The sequence below is a fragment of the Ceratosolen solmsi genome, unplaced genomic scaffold (genome assembly GCF_000503995.2).
Source record: "Ceratosolen solmsi marchali unplaced genomic scaffold, CerSol_1.0 scaffold41, whole genome shotgun sequence".
NCBI classification, from domain to species: domain Eukaryota; kingdom Metazoa; phylum Arthropoda; class Insecta; order Hymenoptera; family Agaonidae; genus Ceratosolen; species Ceratosolen solmsi.
Genome location: NW_011948424.1, coordinates 5455616 through 5475880, shown reverse-complemented (window position 1 = coordinate 5475880; position 20265 = coordinate 5455616). Strand labels below are relative to the sequence as shown.

At 31.8% G+C, this 20265-nt stretch overlaps 2 protein-coding genes across 2 annotated transcripts; both read right to left on the bottom strand.

The window, feature by feature from the left end:
• Positions 1-4029: 4029 nt before the first annotated feature.
• Positions 4030-19463, bottom strand: LOC105362599 (tip elongation aberrant protein 1). The gene is made up of 8 exons (XM_011500066.1): positions 19302-19463; positions 10967-11124; positions 10240-10396; positions 8423-8719; positions 8007-8350; positions 6666-7009; positions 5541-5853; positions 4030-4746 (listed from the first exon to the last, which is right to left on the bottom strand). Exons 1-8 carry the CDS (start codon positions 19453-19455, stop codon positions 4234-4236), a joined length of 2280 nt encoding a protein of 759 aa, XP_011498368.1. The 5' UTR covers positions 19456-19463; the 3' UTR covers positions 4030-4233.
• On the bottom strand, positions 14290-15945 carry LOC105362598 (uncharacterized). Its single transcript, XM_011500064.1, has 2 exons — positions 15833-15945; positions 14290-14728 (listed from the first exon to the last, which is right to left on the bottom strand). The coding sequence occupies exons 1-2, from the start codon at positions 15920-15922 to the stop codon at positions 14474-14476; spliced, it is 345 nt and encodes a 114-aa protein (XP_011498366.1). The 5' UTR covers positions 15923-15945; the 3' UTR covers positions 14290-14473.
• Positions 19464-20265: the final 802 nt, after the last annotated feature.

The window sequence follows — 20265 nt, the reverse complement described above, 5'->3', positions numbered from 1 at the left end:
ATAATAGTTTCAAGCTACAATGAAATTAGAAATAAAGATTGTTTGATATAATTATATAAAAGACATCGACAAATCAACAAAAAATATGTTATTATAAAACATCAATTATACAAATGAAACATACATCGCGTTGAGAATATTTTTACTTCAATTGACTAAAGCTAAGAAAAGCGCTAGAGTGAAAACATTTATAGTAGTTTATTATTCATCGTAACGCTCGCATATTGACGGATTGATTGATCACTCATAATTTGCTTATTAATGATAAAATACTGCATGGTGAATGATAATGAAGATCATTTCGAAATTGCACGTTATTTTTATTTTTCATTCATTTTATTCTTGCAATTTTTGTACAGACGGAATTTCATGGCAATACGGAATGTTATTGTTATGCAAATAGATGCAAATAGATCATAAATTGAACGCAATATAACGTTAATGTTTTTTGCAAGCTTCTTTTTAAATTTATAGTATTTTTTAATTGTTCAATTTACTTATTTGAACATTATCATATCCAAAATGTTTATATTCAGCGGATATTCACGTACTATACTCTCGCTCGTATTATGAAATTCTATCGATCTAAGTTTTTTTTATATATCGTCGTTTCTGTCGATATTGCACTTTTCCCTATTCTATTCTTTCGATATAAACAATCAGCGATACCTTGGCAAACAAACGATTTTTCATTATTATTTATAGCTATTCATTGCTAACTCGAATCTATTGATTCGAATTTTTTCTATTACTGTAATAAATTATTTTGTAACATGCTTGTCGTGTCGTGCAACTTTTTGTCGCGAAGAGCACATACGTTTATTAAGGACGGGATATTACATTATCGATGAAATTATTAATAATCTAGCGCAATCCTTAAATAAAATTATACATAAATTTTATTCTACTTGCTACATAAAATACTATATTGCAATTGCATTAATAATACAGTTGCCAGCGTAATGTCTAATGAATCCGATTATCGAAAACATAAAAATGCTGTCGCTAATAGATACTCTTATATTATTTATCTCACATTAATTATAACAGCAGATCGTTTGTATTTTCCACTATTCTTTACATCTAATAGATAGTTTTTTATTTAGTAACACTGATGTACGAATAGCAAATGTAAAATCATTAAAATGATATTGACGAAATTATGCTAATTAGTAATTTAATTATCAAATAACTAATAAGACGCTTTGCTTATTCCTTTCAATCTTAATTAAGTTAAATTGAAAAAAACAAGGTTTATATGTTATTTCGTAAATATCAAAAGATTTTTTTCTGCCAAGTTTGCTCGGTAGTGTTTATTAAATTTTAATAAGATATCAATAATGGTTAATTGTATAGTTTTGTTCGTTAAATAATTAATATGTCGTTCAACAGTCTTTGAGCATTAGAAAAATACTCTCGAGGCTTCGCATTTAATTAATATTCTATATAAAGATGTCAGTCTGAAAAACTTTTCTATTTTTCATTCTATCGTTTTAATAAATTTTATAACTAATACAATTGCACATAATGAATACGCTTTAAAATACATCTAAAGCTTTTGCTAAATGCCGTATGATATTGGGCGAATTGTACAAGAGAAATGCAATATTTTTTTCAAAATTAAGCACGCAATGCCATTAAAAAAAAAAAAAAAAAAAAAAATGAATAAACGAGAGCATTTTCAAAGAAATTTTTAATAGTAAGTATTTCAATAAAAGCTAGTACGATGCAATACAGAATATAAGACATTTTATATTGAAATAAATGGAAATTTAAGTATCGGATACAAAAGTTTTGCGAAGCTGGTGCCACCATAACCTCTGTATATTTTACGTATTGGATGCTTAAAATTTGGCTGTTTATTTCCATTTAAATAGATTTTTTATTTATTTATTCTATCGACTTTTTGTTTTTTTTTTTTTTTTTTTACTAAAATACCACTTTTTACTTGATAATCGATTGCACCTACACTTTCTAGCTTTCTTCTTATTTATATAATTTTACATATGTATATTGTTTCACACAAACGTACAACTTTATCATATTATTTTTTATTTTTTTCCATCGGATGGCTATATTTTTTTTATCTATATATCGCCTACGGTTTTTCCTCCCTACCATTACCCTTTTAATACTTAACGTATCGATTTCCTAAAATAAAGCTACTACGACATAGTCAATGTGTTTTTCCTCACCATTGATATCAGTTTCATTCGTATTAATATTTAGTTAAATAATCGAATTTAAACATCGATCAATCGAAATGAAAAAATTAAATTTAGATGTCGATCACTGCTCAGTATTAGAAAACGATTGACTTCCCCTCGAAGGGATTAATTATATATTAATGTTAATCTCTCTACAAATAGTTACGCATTAGCGATTTATATAATATTTGACAAACTTATGAAAGAAAAAAATTATTGTCAAATCAATTATCAGTAAATTTTTAGTAAATTAAATTTTTTTAGAAAGAATTAAATTTTGTTTATAATTCAATTTATTATTATTATTATTATTATTATTATTATATTATTCAAATTAATAGAAAATTGAAATTTGTTACTTGAAAATTGAAATAATTAACCAGGGGAAGCGTTCCTTTAATTTATTTAAATTAAAATATATATATATATATATATATATATATATATATATACATAATGGAGCTTTAACTTGAAATATATGAAATTAAAAAGATTAATACAATGATAATATTTATCTAAGTAAATATAAAAAAATACAATTTGCCAACAAATTATAACTTTTTCATTAAGTAAAACGATTGATTTATGTGTAATTTTTTTATCAAAATACCTTTATCGTAAATTAATTTATCTACAAAATATTATATAGTAGTGTTTTTTCTTGTTTTTTTTTTTGTTTTTTTTTGTTTTTTTTTTTACTTTTTATTGATAACTTTTGCGCTGAATTAAACGAATGCTTCGTTAAAAAATTGCATTTATTTCTCAACATAAAAGAGAAATTATAATCCGATCGTTAGTCTCGTCCAATCGCACGAGCATTCTTTATAATTTGGCACAATAAATTATATAAATCCTTAGACGTTTTTATCCCTGACTTCCTTAATAATATAATTATAGAGGATGCGCGTTTGAATTCCTAAAGTGATATAAATGCGCATCCAACTGTATGAATTTTCTACATACATATTTCATTAGTTTTACAATTATAACACATACATACATCTATAGACATACTCCTGTACTACAGGAATATCGAAAAAGTATATGTATATTGAATCTAGATTGGGACGATTTATGATGTTACATAGTAGTAGTAGTAGTAGTAGTAGTAGGTTGTACACTGATTTTATAAGTTTGGACGAACTATTGATGTTTTTATTGGACGTTCCCAGTGAATTTCACGAGCTTCCAAGCTTTTAATACGTCATTTTGTGTACAAAGTATTTGTAATCATATGAAGAGTTAAGCCATATACGTCACAATAAGACATAATGTAGAATTTTTTTTTTTTTTTTTTTTTTGACATATGTAGATATTTTTAAATTATTTTTGTACTTTACGTTTTCGAATGTTTTGTTTCACGAATGACTATAATACAGATGAGCATTCCATTTTTAATTGTAAACTTGTACAATTGAATTTGTACACTAATAATCTGCCTTAACTCATTACCATTGTCACGATACAAGCATTTTGTAAATTTCAATTACTTTGTTAATATATTTAAGTATTTCTTAAAGGTGTCGTCGTTAAGAATATAAGCCAAATATGTAGTCATTTAATTATTCTATATTATTAGCCAAGTGAAACTTGAACATTTTAATGAAATTCAACTGCGAAATCGTCCATTCGAAACAACCACCTATAGAACACAGACAGGGTAATTCATAAGCCATAAAAATGATGGTCATATCAGTGCCGACGGCAGCGTATGCTTATCTTCAAAAAGTACTTTTGATTTTTCTAAAAAAGAAAAACAAAAAAACAGCAACAACAATAAACAAAAACAATAAAGAAAAACAAAAACAAAAACAAAAACAATAAACAAAAACAAAAACAAAAACAAAAACAAAATCTCACTTTCACCGAATCAGCCATTGGCTTAGATTATCAATTGCCTTTGCAAAGATGCGCAAGGATGCACGCGTACTCTCAACGGCAATAATCGAAAGTGGGGGAGAGTGGGAGGGATAAATAAATGTGCGCGGTATCCCGTGGTAAAGGCGAATGTTTGAGAATGCGTGTCTTAGAAAATGTGAGGGGCCAGCTGGAGCTTCCAGAGTGAGACCGGCCTGGCAAAGACAGTGACCTGGCCCTTCTCCTTGCCGCCGACGAGAAAGACGTAGAGGGGCGCCGGTCCAGGTGTCGGCCGATCGTTGCTTTCGTTGGCGGCCATTTTGGCTCGCTGACGTTCGGCCCGGGAGGCGCTTATGGCCCGGCGCGAGGGCGAGCCCAGTGGCAAGCTTTTGGGTGGCGCGCGAGGCCTCATCTCCTGGAGCTCGAGGAGCTCGGCGAATGTCTGGGATGCGGAGCGTCCTGGCTCGTCCTCGAGGACGCTGTCGGGCGGACTGTTGAGCATACGGGCGTAACGAGAGTCCGCCTGGGTACTGCCGCTGCCACCGCCGCTGCCACTGCCGCCACTGCCGCCACTCCCGCCACTCCCGCCACTCCCGCCACTCCCGTCGTTATTAAGGCTCGTGCTGTTCTCGAGCCCGAGGTAGTTCGGGTTGCAGAAGCCGAACTGGCCATCCCTCAAAGCCTGGGATCAAGCAGATTATGGACATTAGTCCGAGCGCGACGTTGACCCTTTAAACTTGCGAATTAACGGGTGAGCCGGGATTTGTAGCCGTTGATCGACCCGGATGAGTCAAGTCGCTCGTATGACTTGATTACTCCAAGCGGGTGAACGATAATTACTCTTGTCAAATTCAATAGGATTTTTGACATTAAGTATGATTAATGTATATTTATGATATTGCATTATTTGACGCCGAGTTCATTTAATGCAAAATATATCTGGTGATCAAGCAGAATTTAGTCTGGAGGTTAGTCGCGCTTGTTAATAGTATATTCATTATACTTGTATAGCATAGTTCCTGGGGTGGATTTCACACGAATTTAAGTAGGTCTTAGTCATCGTCCTGGCAAGGCAATTTTCATTGTAACCAAAGTAATTTGTTTGCGACAACTTAACATCTCTTACTTTGAACTCTATTACAAAGAGATAAAGCTTTTTTTTTTTTTTTTTTTTTGTGCCCTTAATCAGTAGAAATTGACACGAAACGAAGATATTTAAATTTCAATCCTCTAAAGAATTTGTTGTATTTTATTTTTAAGCACATAAAGCCGAAGATTTTTCACTCGAAGCATTCATTATTAACATCTATGAAAAACACAACAAAACGAAACAAAACATAATAGAAATAACTTTTAGTTAATAATTATGAATAAATATTCTCAGCATCTCGCATGTATAATTTATCAAAGGGCTTGAAGGTTAATAAAATGTCGGCTCTAAGAGCTTATGCCACCTCGATTGGCTAAGACGGTAACCTGAGACGTAGAAGATGAAGAGCCACGGTAGCTCTTGCTGCGCCTGCTGGGCCAATCCTCATCGGCAAGTGGATCCCCGGGGCTGCGCGCCCCTATGCTCGCGTAGTCGGATGTCGACTCCTCGCCCTCCTCCAGGTCGGCAAAACGGACGGATGCTGAATTGGGTAGCTTCGTGCAAGGCGTCTTGGGCGTCTGGACGGCCTCGTAAAGATGGGAACTGTAGCTCTCGCCGCGCGACGGTTGGCAAGCTTGATGGATCGAGGCAAAATCGTTGTTGAAGTAGTCGCAGTTGCTTCTTTTTATCGTATTTTTGCTGCGTATGTAATGAAAACTTGTATGTAGGATGGATCGTAGCTTTAAAAATAGCTTTACAAAGCTAATTTTATCCAAAGTATGCAAGTGTCTGTGATTTATGTTTAATATAATTTGATATGCGCGATATCTTCGTATGTGTAAAAGTACTAAGCCATTATACTAATATATTTTATTATATTAGTATTATATTACTAAGCAAAAGCGCTCCTCTCTGCGGAAGAAACAACGTGTGCATCAACTTTTTATAAAAATCACGTAAAAACTTATGTAAAAACACAATAAAATAAGATAATTGAAACTGCTTTACAATTTTATCATTATCAATAGACTCTTTTAATTTTGACAAACATTGCATTGAAACAATTTATTAACTAATTGTATTAATAAACGAATTATCTAAGCTTTCGCGTAAGTATTTATAATGCGAGAATTTTAATTCTCATCGGCTGAGCTTTATAAGTTAATGTTCAATCAGCAACGAATTTTACTTTATTCGATGTAAGGAGAAAGTTCCGTTAAATAGAAATGAAAAAGCAATAGATTCTGCCTTACTGTGAATAATTCGCAGACCACGTACGCTGCACACGACATAAGGCGAACTTTTTCAATAGAACAGAATACGGTGGAATAGAAATTTAATGGGAAATGAAACTTCAAGGGATAACGGAAACATGATTTCTCATTCGCCGGATGGTAGATACGCCCGACGCCTCCATCTATGCGCGACTGGATGATTTTAATTTTCTTCGTGCTTCGAACGGGTCTCGCACACATAAAGCCAATGGAGTCGCGGCATTGACGCAAACCCACCACTTCTCCTCCTCGGGTAGCTCGATAAGCTGACTGATGGCCGGGTTCCTGCGGCTGGCTTCCTCGTCGTCCGTGTCCTCGTCCGGATCGACGAAGACGAGACGCGCCGCCTCGACGGGCGTGAGCACGGGGGTGGGCAGCGCGAGAGTCCGGAAATTTGGCACGGAAATCGGTTCCCTCGTCATGCCGTTGCTCAGGAGGGGCTCGATCATACTGGATCGCGGAGGATCTGACAGCCGTTGACGGCGACGCGCCAGCGTGTTGGCGCTCCGGGACTTTACCATTCCAGTGGCCGGCTCCACCACTTCCCCGTCCACCTGTTGAAAGGGATAGTACGAGTTCGCCTGGGTGGAGGGCCCAGAGACTATCAGCTTCTGCTCGATTGGTCCGTGACTTTGTTGCGCCTCTACTTTATGAATAATTAATCGACGGAGCCTTCAGCCGTTATGGCTTCGGGGTCCGCACAATCGATTTAACCAGCCGACGTCTAATTTATCACCGTAGGCACATTGTTCGCGCGCGTTCTTATTGAATTTCCAAGCATATTGTATACACGAGCGTTTTATTATGGTCATTTGCATAAATGTAAAATATACGTCAATTTTAAAAGAGGATAAGCTGCACTTGAAAAATCACGTAGATTCAGAGAAAATTTCAATATAACAAATTATTTATCCATATTTACAATTACAAATATTAATAGCAATGTATCGCTATTATTTTTAAAGAATTTTACGTAATAATGTATTCAGTATGCATAATCTTGTTGTATTAATGAATTATCCATAATACGAATACCCATAATTCCTAATTTCTTATCGTAAAAAGTGTATTTTCATGTAAATGAAGTTATGATATTGATTTTTATTGCTTCTCTTGTGAATTGGAGCGTTGCATATATATATATATATATATATATATATATATATATATATCACACGGTACAAGCTAATACCCAAATACAATTTATAATTATCAACAATAAATAATTTAATAAGAGCACAAAGATAATGTAAAATATATTTTCGTTAAATACAAAATTTGTTAATAATTAAATTCGGATGAGTAAATGAATAATGAAGCTTCACGTTCAATGAACGACCGACCAGCCGCCAATACGCAGTCTTATCTCTCACTATCGTATCACTCGTTATTTCGACAAGAAAATGATCGAGTATAATAAATAAGTAAATTTTCGAAAATTCCGGAAAATAGACCCGACGGGACATGGGACCCGTACTATAGTCGCGCATACATACATACATATATATATATATATATATATATATATATAAAACAAAAAGATGGAGGAAAGTAAAAAAATTAAGAGTGGCGACTCACCTCCTGGGGGCTTTCCTGATCGTTGTCGTCGTGTGCGCTCAACACCGAGTAGCTGCACTTGTTCGGGTGACTGAGCCTCGACAGGTTTATCTGCGAGAGCTTGGATATCTCGCGGAGGAAGCTGGGGCGCGCAGGGGCCGGCTCACAGGGTGAGACTCGCCCGTAATTGCCGGAGCCCTTGGAGTAATTGCTCCGTTGGCTGCGGGCCCTAGTGCGGGTACATCCGCTGGCCACGTCGATCCCATTGCCGCGTATAAGCAGCTCCGAGACCGCGAGGGCGACACTCTCCGCCCGGGGCTGAGGCTTCGGCCCGGTAATGCTCAGCTTCTCCCAGGTTTCCGTGCCTGCGTAAGCAGCATCTGGATGGTTAGTGGGAATCCTGGCCACCGAGCGGGCAATAGAAAAGGCAAACTGACCAAAGTGAAACCTCCAGAGCTCGTTGGTCGGCAGTCCGCCGCTCTCGCCCCCGAAGATAAGCATGCAGCTTGGGAGGCGGCAGGCGGCGTGGCCGTGGAGGGGCCCGGGTCCTGGCTTGCTCCTTAACAAGGACCAGGAGGCCGCTTTCACGTCCCATCGCCAGCAGTCGCTACGCTCCTGCAGGTCCGTCATGCCCCCGTAGATGTACATGGCATCACCGTGAAGGACGGCCGAATGTTTGTGCCGAGCCGGTGGCCCCGCCTCGTATGACGACAGCAGATGCCAGGATTCCGTCTCTGTTACCCAACAATGCCAAGACTATCATTCGCCAACTGACTTACGCCCGATCCTCGGTAGAATGAATGGGAATGGGAGGAAGGTTGATTAGATTAAATGAGTGATATGAGCGACTGGGAGAGAGCTCGGACAAATTAAGAGTAGTTGAGCCGAGCTTCTCTTCTCTTCTCTTCTCTTCTCTTCTTCTCTTCTCTTCTCTTCTCTTCTCTTCTCTTCTCTTCTCTACAATACTATTCGATATATACTTTAAGTTATTGTGATCGAAAGGGCGCGATTAAAATAACACGATGATTTTTAAATTTTGATAAATAATGTGGCATTATGAAGGTGTGGACTTATGATAATATAATAATTCTCAATGTGTGAGTCCAATTCGGATAAAAATAATGCTTTCATAATTGTCCCGATGTTAGTTTCATTATATTTAGCGAACCCTCTAAGCATACACCTAATGGGTATCAAAATACGTGTGATAAGGGACATTAAACGACAAAAAAAAGGATCTAGCGCCTAATCCCGTACAAGCAATTGCAAAGAAAATCCAAAATCAAAAATGAATTCCGAGTAAATTGATCAAATGTAAATAAATGGGAGGGTCAAGATAATTCTAAAATGTTGAGATTAGGCAAAGTAAGTAGAAATCAATGTAAAGAAGGAAATATACAGAAGGAGCTTGCAATCAATAATGGGGGAGCCTCTCAACAACGAGGATACCAAGTAAGATTTATAATGGTCATTAAATAATTTATAGCATAACGTAGGTACATTTAACTAATAATTTACCGCTTATGATTAATTTACCGTTCGAGATCATAAACGAGAGGGAGAGAGTAAAGAAAGTATTGACAAATTGAATTCCGATGTGTTTTTATTACGATTTTTTCTATCTCTGTAAACTCCAAATGGATCATATATTTCGCGCATAAAATTCACGGAAGAGTGCAATTACGGCGTACGCGATCCATAAAAATCAACATTTTTCATACGATCCACGCGCATTGCTTGTTCCAATAATATTCAGGTATTCCCTTTGTCTTCAAAAAAGCAGTGTGATAACGCATAACGAGGATAAACGAAGCGCTTAGGGAGCGCATCACATCCTACAAGGGCTGCTTAAGTTGTAAGATGGAAGGCTAAATTGTTAGGGCTAATGTTTAGGGATATTTATTATAAAAATAATAAATATGCAGCGTAAGCTTTAAAAATGTTCAATATTTTACGAAATAGAGTAGAAAATTTCACGACAATCGTTAAAAACACTATACTGTATTAAGTTTCCCTTAGTAATTCTCGCTTCATCTACGGAATTTTCCAATCGCCTTTTTCAACTAGTGATAAATAATAAGTACGATTAATAAACAAATTTCAGAAAATGCTGCGTAATTCGATAGTAAATGGTTGAAGTTCTTGAAAATGACGTCGCCAGTGGTGTTTAAAGTAAGTTTTTAAACTTACTTTTACAACGTACTATAGGGATAAAAGCATTTTTCTTTCTTTTTCCGGAGCACCAAAAGCTTACCAAAGTGAAAAGCCCATAATTCCGAAGAACTGCCTCGTAAATCCTGGTAACCGCCATATATTAACATCTGCCCACGATGCACAAGTGCGGTATGACCTCGCCTTCCTCTAGGAACTGCGCATCCTTTTTGAGCTCGTATTTTCCTCCATGAATCCAACTAAAGGACAAATAAATAAATTATTATCCGCGTAACTCGTAATTTGCAGCGCAGGACTATACAGCTCCGCGAACTTCATTAAATTTCAATATTGGCAGTCACTTTTATTAATAAAATAAAACTCGTTTCCCAGGCTTCGAACGCGTGTGTAAGTTAGCCAATCACAAGGCCATAAACGATTCTATTAAAGTAATGAAAAAATTTCTATTCACCCAATGCGGTAGTTTCGTATCATTGGCATCTCTTTTAATACGACATTTACGATTCATCATTCGATATTTCATTGTGCAACGAGTAAATAAAAAATTACGAATTAACCGCTGACAAATGAATGCCCCAGGCCCGTTGAAATCTACTATTTACTACCACGAGTAAACACTCTCCATCGTCAAGTGTTTTAACCTATTTATAAAAAATAAAAAAAAAAATAAATAAAAATAAAAAATAAAAAAATAAACTAGCCATTCCTGCAAAATAAATTAACTCGACAAATCTCATCGTTAAGGCTTGACAAATCAGTTACTTAATTATGTTTTATAGGTTATCCTCTGTAATATGTATGATTATCACCTTAACCGAGTAGCACCAAAGTGGCGTCTCCGTACCCGCTGAAAAACCAAGCTCCCCGCCAAAAACGTAGATGCATTCTTTGTGGGCTACTGCGCTATGCTCCTGCAAGGCCGGAGGACGTTCCCCCGAAGGATGTAACTCCTCCCATCTGCTTTCCGCTAAAAGTAATGAGTTGGAAAAAAAAAATGGATGATTTTATAGATGTAAATCTATGGCCACGTGGGCTTGTCGTTTCGTTATATTTTATTGCGTGAATCAAGTCAAACGATGATTTAAAGTAAGTTAAAGTTCCATGTCATTTCAATTAAGAGAGGGATATAATTTAAATAATGATAAATTAAGAGAAGACATTGTCAACAAATCATTGACAGAATTAGGCAAAATAATGCAAGAAAAGTCAAAGTTAATAATCGTCGAAGCAGCGGCTTTAGCAATATCAACGTTTATATAATAAATTTTTAATCTAATTATTAATATAAATACGGAATAAATTTATCCTAATTCTTAAACTACTTTTTAAGCGAATTTACCAATAATAAAATATTCAGATTTTTTGTCATTAAATACGAAATGTTATAGGAATATTCAACGTTATTCGCCTTTTAAATAAATACGATACTTACCATTAAATCTTTGTTACGCGTAAAGGAACAATATAAAAATATATGCACAATAGGCGATTATATATATTTTCACATACAAAATTATTTAAAATATTATTTACAATTTAAAATATAAAATTTTAAAATGCGTTTTTGTACGCATTTTCCATTCGGTGGAATTTTAATAGGAAATGTTTCCCTTCCTCGGCAACTATGACAATTTAAATATGATAATAAATTATTAAACTTTATATGTTAATGCGAATGCATATATAATTGATATTGCATTTATAGAATAATGCTATGAAGATTACGTAGATCTATTCATTCGAACTATAACAACAAGAGCTATTGAAAGTTTTATAATCGTGAAATATAAATATTGTATACAGCATTTAAGGCATTAACAACATATACGAAAAAGGGAAAATTTTTTTGAATTATGCGTTTTCAATTGTGAAGACAATAATCTAGGTTGAATGTAGAAGAATACTTTAATAATTAATAATTTCTACATACAAAAGATATACAGCAAGAAATACTTGCTGCTCCGCTATTCATTTACGATATTAAATTATGTCTATACGAGTCACTATCAAAGTTAATATGCAATACAATAATAATCCATTATACGGTTATAATGTTAATCTTAATACTGCACTTTAATAATTATATTAATTTACAAAAGAGCGAAACAAGTTTTATAAAACAATTGGCAAGAACTTAGATAATAATTAAACAAAGTGATTATACAACTTACAACTTATTATACCTACAGTATAACATATTTATATCAAATATCTTATTCACTTTTTACCTTTACACGCTCAATACAGCTATCGTCTATGTATTAAAAGCCCTCGAAAAATGCTTGCATAAGTGCTTGAAACTAAAGACAACAAAAGCGTGAAGCGATCACCAAGAGATAGGCGTACGTCGCAACTGGATAACTCCACCGGCGACATTATAATTACTCTCTTCTTTCATAAAACTACTGACCCCATAAACGACATTATGAAACCAGAAGGAATGCAATGAATTCTGGCAAAACAGTGTGGGAAATTAATGATCGAATTCGTCATGAAACGTAATTTTAACGTAGAATAATGTTAATTTAAAGCAGTTATTCCTTATAAATAATGGTAATTCAACAATAAATGAAAATTATTTTAATTCAAGAATACAGGGCAATTTATCGATCAGATGCCTGCGAGTACTCCAGAGCCATTGAAGAATTTCGAAAATTATAATAACAAATTTATCCTTTAATCCAAAATCTTACATACAACTAAATAATCTTATGGGAATAAGAATTAATTTCTTATTTAATATCAATATAAAGTTCTTATAACATTTATTAATTATTTCATTCAAACACTAATCCTAATAATATCGTTTAATATTATTTTATGATATTTTATACGCATCTGCGCTTCAAACAATGCGCTTCACGCACGTGTGTTGTATTATAGAATATTGTGTCCCGTTATGCTATTATTTTGTGCTTGAAAATTATAAATATCGGTGTTAATACTTAATGCAAAAAGAAAAATGAATGGAAAATTTAAATAACATTTTAAGGATGTATTTATTATTCTTAATTGTAATAGTCAAGAAATTTTTATTCTAATTATTATTAATAAACAGAGACCGAATGAAAAAAATTTTATACAATGAGATTATAAGACAATTTAACGACAAAGAAAAATGTATTGAATTAACGTGTTTTATCAATTATTCATTTAATATTCAAGAAAATATTGGATAGAATAATAAGCAATTAAAAGCCAAATTATTTAAGCTTATTGAGTAATAATTCAATTATCAAACCAATAATAAAGTTATGATATTTAAGCGAGAATTTTTATTCTTCAATGTAATTGTATATTTCCTTTTTAAACTATTTTCTAAATGCTGAACTATTTACAGACTTTAAAATAATTACGAAATCGTAGTTCGTAGCCATCCTAGAGTTACGTCAGACTAGAACTGTAATATTTAATAACTTCCAGAACCATGACCTACTTGAAACCAAAATATACTTGAACAAAATAAAGGAAAAATATATATAATGTTAATGACTCACACTCCACTCTCATTTGATTTAAATTTTATGTACATAATAAAATATTCTTAAATTAAAAAAAAAAAAAAAAGCTTACTTTATACAGACAGAGTTTGTTAAATAATATATGAATGTGTACATTTTATAAAATAATAATTGATTGAATATGGATAGGTGTGTATGTGTGCGTTTAATATTGAAAATAAAAACATAATACACGAGCATTTAAAATCAAATAATTAAAGTTTTTGTTAATTTGTCACGCATTTTTAATTACTATGTATTTATTTATTTTTAATATAAAGATGATTGCTAACCTTTTATGTTTTTTTTTTTTTTTCAATTATCAAATGTTTTACGCTACTAAATTACCTTAAATTCGTATGGTATCGGAGAAAATTGATTTCATTGATTTCCCTTGAATTATTTTCTTAAATAAAACCTAATTAAATTATAATACAAAGATTATTCTCATCTATCTTAATACAAACTAATAAACGTAGCCATTTTTATAAACATTTCACTGCTAAATAATGACAATAAAGGATCTTACATAACTGATATTAATCTGTCATATTACTCGGATAGTAATAAAATTAATTTTCTCTGACACATATTTCTACACGTTTTAAAGGCGAAATAATAACTCTCCATCGTCATTAAAAAATACCACTTTATTAAAATTTAACACAAAACTTATATAATAGAAATAATATCTAAAAGACAATGAACGGTAAATGAGACGAAACTCGGTTCACTCGTTCCACATTTTCATTAAAATTTGACATTCACCGAAAGATGAAAAGATTCACAACAACATAAATGAAAGTAATCCGTATATTAGTTGCCCTTTTTACACTTCTTAATGCAACCACAAATATGTCCCGGCTTATTTTTATTGCGTTTCTTAGCCGGTCCAACCCTGGGAATATTTGACTTCGGACAGGTGCCACAGTTTCCCACGCAATTATCACAATCACAGCAACTTGGTAGGCTCGGCTCCAAGTTCTTAGAACTTTCGATAATACGATAGTGGCCTTTCGAATTCTTTTCTACCAAGCCGAACTCTTCGAAACGCTTCAGGATATTTGGAACCTGAGGAACCATTTAACATTTCTGTAGCAACAACTCCACTCAACTATGGCTATTATACGATAATTATATATAGCCTAATTCAAATTTATAAATACCAATTTATTAGTTATAAATTATGCATTTAAATAAGTCGATTGAATCATGAAATAGATAGTGAACGTCAATTATATATAAATATTATAGATTTAATTGGAAAGTGTCTGCGGTCCGCAATTTATTTGAATAAATGTAATTTGGTTCAGAATACTCCTACTTCACGGTATAACGAACATTCATATGTATAAAGTTGGAAGAAAAAAAAATTATTTTTATTATTAAATTACTCAAGCTACACCAATTTCATCATTGTCAATGATTATTTTCGCCTGATTAATATTAATAAAACCGAATCATTAATCGACTAATAACTATTAATTATCTTTATCAATAAGTGACGCGTTTGAAAATTTTTCCAGAAAAAAAAAATGCTATCAATAAAAGTTCAATAATACAGAAGTTTATCAAGCGAGAAAAAAAAAACTGTTTAAATTAAAAAAAAATTCTTTAAAATTATATATTACATTTCACAAGGCTCGTAAAATCTTAAGATCCTAAATTTAAAATAAGTTCTACATTTAAAATTTCCTTTATAATAAACAATACTAAATGTATAATATATATATATATATATATATATATTTTTTTTTTATTATTATTATAATATTGATTATATATCAATTATGATATTAATAATATAATTATATATTTTTTAAATTTCTTAAAAGGACTTTAAATTGACAAAATTATGGCCTTAACATATTAATACATAATAATATCCATTTTAATTGATTATATTCATGGCATTAATTGTTTCTTTATTAATTTTAATTTCAAGTGAAAAAATTCATGATATTTCTTACAAATTAATTATTTTTTTTTTATCATTATCATCATCATCATCATATATATATATATATATAAACTTTTTTAATATAATATAACTTCTATTAACATATATAACGCAACTATTAATCAACATACGTGAATTCTAAATCATTCATGATAAAAAGTATCGATCTATTTAACTAAATTTAATCTTGTTTTTAAATTTAGTTTTCACATTACCTGACGTTTTAGTTCCTTCTGAACATTTTTTCGACTGGTTAATATGTACTCTAAGATTTTTTTTTCCGATAAAGAATTTAATTTCTTCATTATTATTTATTAACTATCTTCGTATTTCTCGAGTTTTTATTCTGCATGTGGAAATATTACAATTAATTACATATCCAAAACTAACCTTAATGTGAGAAATAATATAACTTTATACTAACATTTTTGTCCACAAATCCATTACAATTTCTTTGAAAAATCAATAAACAAATTGTTTATTGAAAATTTGAAGCTTATCTTTCAGTGTTCCGAATTTTTATTTTATTCAAATTCAATAATATTACAAGTAACACGAAATTTTAAATCGTCAAATCGTAATCATACGTATAAAACATTACTGGATTGGTGGAACAAAATCGAAAGACAATAGAAATCAGAGTTATGTGTAACTTTACTTTTCAGTGTAAAAATTTATCACTTCTCAATTTTATAATGATTATTTTGATAAAATTATAGAGTATGCGATTATAAAACCGTTATATTTGTATTACTAAATTCATTTATTACACTTTAATATTATCTTTAATAATTTTTTAATTTATTAAAATATTACCACTTTAGAATTACAATTACAACTGACCTATGGTAATTAAGATTACATATTATATATTATAAACATTGCGATCAACTAAATGTATTTTATTAAATTATAGTTTCTTATAATTATGCTTCCGCCGCAATTACTAGATTATATTTCAAAATACATCGTTTTCAGCAATATTATTATGTAGTAAGGTTGCAAAAATTGACGATACTTTATAATTAAAAATTTATAAGCACGAAAATTGAAAAGAAATACTCCAATGAAAAAAGGTAAATTTAATGCTTAACACGAGATTAACCTTTGTAGAGAGAGAAAGAGATGACGACCCATTGGGTGATTCGAAGTTTAAGTACTTAATTAATGTTTGTTATGATCATTCGAATAGGAAAATATATTATGATTTTCCGATACATATAGATAGAAAATCGATATTTAATAGACGCGATCATTAGGTAATGTATGGAGGCTTTCCGAAACAAAGGTTTCTACCTTACGGTCTAAAATTCTCGATCAAGGCCTTCATTACAATAAAATGTTAAACTTTTGGCATGAAAATGGCAATTTACCTACTTTTAAATGCAGATTAGCCGGATAAGACTTTCAATCGCTTTACCAAGTGGGGACTAAAATTATTATTTAATAGGATTATTGGTAAAAATAAGTATTACACATTTACCCGTAACAAGACGACAGATATTTTCAGATAATGGTATAATACATTTTTATTATAAGTGATAAAGTAAAAATAGATGAAAGTAAGTAAATAAAAAAAATTATCTGTATAGATATTATATAATATAAGAGTAATAGTAGATTGAATAAAAATTTGCTGAAAAAGACAATTAAAGCTATATCATTTCAGAAAAATTCAACATATCCAAAAATTTCTCATCTACAAACTATTGAATTACGAGTTAAGCTTATCCTCACATAAAACCTTGACAATTTCGAAACAAATCCTAATAGACTTTATTCATAAATTACGCCACTCTGTTTATTTGAATATTATCGTCTCATCGTCATCTAATAATTATTCTAGTTCATTATTTAAGTTTATTTAATAGTACAGTTGAGATTTTATATACACCTTTTTTTATTGTATTATTTAGATTATTTAACTACTTATCTTGATAATAACTATTTGTATAAAACTGCGTACAATTGATCGATTCGTCATTTCATGTAAAAATTCAACTATTCGTGTCATTCGTTTATGTTAAAATTATACCGCAATAATTTGTATTCTTTATGAGACTTTTATTGCAATATAGAGCAAACGTTTACATTTCACTATATTCTTAATTATTGATTATGATCTTTAAAAAAAGTTTTTAAATAACAAATATCTCACATATCATTATGATATGGTTATTATTGAGCATCCAAGAGAAAGAAATTATTCGACCCAAGAAGTCTTTATACAAAATATCCTGATGAAACAAAATCTCTTGATCAAATTTTTCATTGTTAATTAAGTAGTCGTAATTCTTTGTAGGAGTATAATTAGATAATTAGATCGTAACAAACAATTGAGTGTAGACATTATCGCAACAAAACAAGTGCAACGATGTAATTTTATGGAACGAGTAAATTCCAATAGTAGGCAAATAATCTCGATTGTTATGTGTTATATAATATATTGGATCAACTTATAGTTAATATTATAACTATTTTACTTATAAGTATATACTATATACTTATAATAATAATTATAAATATATTCAATAGTTATTTTAAATATATAAATATTTAATTATAATTACAATTACGATTTCCTACGAAAGACGAATTACTCATAAAGAATTTATATAAATCAAAACACATATTAAAACATCATAAAACATCTAAATCTTCATAGAAACAACATGTTTGTAAATTTTTATACGAGTATCTAATTTAACGAAATCCGTCTATGAAAAAGAGCAAATCATTAATACTCAATTTAATACGTATGAGTGAATTAGCATTTCTCATTTCATTTTTATCCTAATCTACTATTCTAATATTCCTTAAAAATTACTTATTGTTAAAATTAATTTTATTGTCACAAAAAGTACTTTGTATATTTATTTAAATAAAAACTCAGCGTAGTATATTTTATTAAATTTTTAAAAATCTATTTATATTATTTTCAATGTAAATCCTTGAAATGTAACCCATGATAATATCGTTTGTCACGTATGCGATGTTGCGTGGGTGTCTGATTTCGCGCTACGATTATTTTATGAGGACGCGTCCAATAGAAGAATGCTCAGGTAGATTTAGATGTAAGGAGAAGATCTGTCGCCAAGTCAAAGGTCTCGTCTCGAATTCGATTCCCCAAAGAGTAAGAGTCGTGGACTTTCATCGAGTCTTTCGCATTTTGGCAGAATCTACACGATTTTTTTTTTTTTTTTATTAAATTTGATAAAGTTTCTACAAAAAAGCGTTCATTTTATCAATGCATATTATTTTTCACCTTTTAGACTTTTGCAAAAGTAACGTACTTTTGTTATAAATATCTCAAAATAACTTTACAATGAATTTCTTTATAAACATCAGTATGAATCTCTTCAATTGAGTCTCGTGCATAAATCATTGATAATTTGTAGCAGTGTGAGACAAGAGTGGACATGATTTTCGAATTATTTATCGATTTTCAGCCCCGAGAGGCAGTGAGGGAATGGGAAAAGAAAGAAAGCGCGGGATGGAGAGGGGGAGGGGGGAGGGGGGAATGTGTGTACGAGAGTAACGGGAGAACCCGGCCACTTTATTCTTGTAGTAATTCCCCCTGTCTAACAATACTCTTCAATAGACGACTCACGAAAACTGGATTAACTTCCGTCGATGGAAAAACTCAGCTTACATGTTGTATAGAGCATAAGGAGGAGTACTTACCGAGGCTATAGCGCCAGAAATCCTTGAGGGGCAGGTTGCCGTTCCGACCACCCAGGAGGTAGACGTGGCCGGTGAGTAACGTTGCACTATGTTTGCTCCGGGACGGCGGCGCTGGTCCGTTTTCTGACCCGGTGGACGTCACCGAGCTCCACATGACTTGGTGCTTTCCTGAAAGTCGAGTCGATAATTACATTCTCCGTACCCCCACCTCTTCTTCCTATCCAATTTCTAGTTATCGGGAAAATTGAAGGGGCGTAACTTTATATGCATATACGGCGCTGGTTTCTATATTATTTTCAAGCTCCGAGGATTTATCTTACTAGACTGGTAACCATTGTCTTGAAATTGCTTGGTACTTTTTCATTGTACGCGAATAAATGCGAGGAAAGCTAGTTATTTAAAAGGCAAGAAAAATAGGAATTCCCGGGCTTATCCACCCGAATAGGAATAATAAAAAAAAAAAAAACAGAACATTAATTCTACTCGTTCTTCTATCATTTTCATTCGCATCTTAGCATTCAAATTAAAATTCACAAACATTTTATTTCATTTGAAAAGCTACTAACTTTTCAATACTTTTCACAATGAATAAGATATGTTAGCTGTAATCATTTTTCTCAACGATATCAAATATATCTTAGTTGTTTGTAGTAATGTTACACAATGCAATAAATTTATTATAATTCAAATTATAACTACCTACTGCTGAAGAATATTTTAATCTCTCAAAAATTCTTCATCTTAAACTGACCGTTCATATCGACATCTTACTAGCCTCGTTCAATAAAAAAAAAAAAAGTATTTATATTTAGCCAAAAATTTATGCTACGTTGTAGAGATTTTTAATATTGTCATTTGTTATTTTCTGAAATATATGAAATCTATGTGAAGTACAACTTGGTGTATAGAATATCTCATCTTTAACATAAGCTTCCATTTTAATTTCATAAATAATAATAATAAT

What these genes read in the sequence shown, in the direction of transcription:
- LOC105362598 (XM_011500064.1), bottom strand. Translation starts at nt 15,922, where the DNA reads ATGAAGAAATTAAATTCTTTATCGGAAAAAAAAATCTTAGAGTACATA. An exon ending in AGAAGGAACTAAAACGTCAG is followed by an intron (nt 14,729 to 15,832) that starts GTAATGTGAAAA and finishes ATGGTTCCTCAG; the next exon opens with GTTCCAAATATCCTGAAGCG.
- LOC105362599 (XM_011500066.1), bottom strand. Translation starts at nt 19,455, where the DNA reads ATGTGGAGCTCGGTGACGTCCACCGGGTCAGAAAACGGACCAGCGCCG. An exon ending in TTTGGTGCTACTCGGTTAAG is followed by an intron (nt 10,397 to 10,966) that starts GTGATAATCATA and finishes TTTGTCCTTTAG; the next exon opens with TTGGATTCATGGAGGAAAAT. An exon ending in GCTCTGGAGGTTTCACTTTG is followed by an intron (nt 8,351 to 8,422) that starts GTCAGTTTGCCT and finishes CTGCTTACGCAG; the next exon opens with GCACGGAAACCTGGGAGAAG.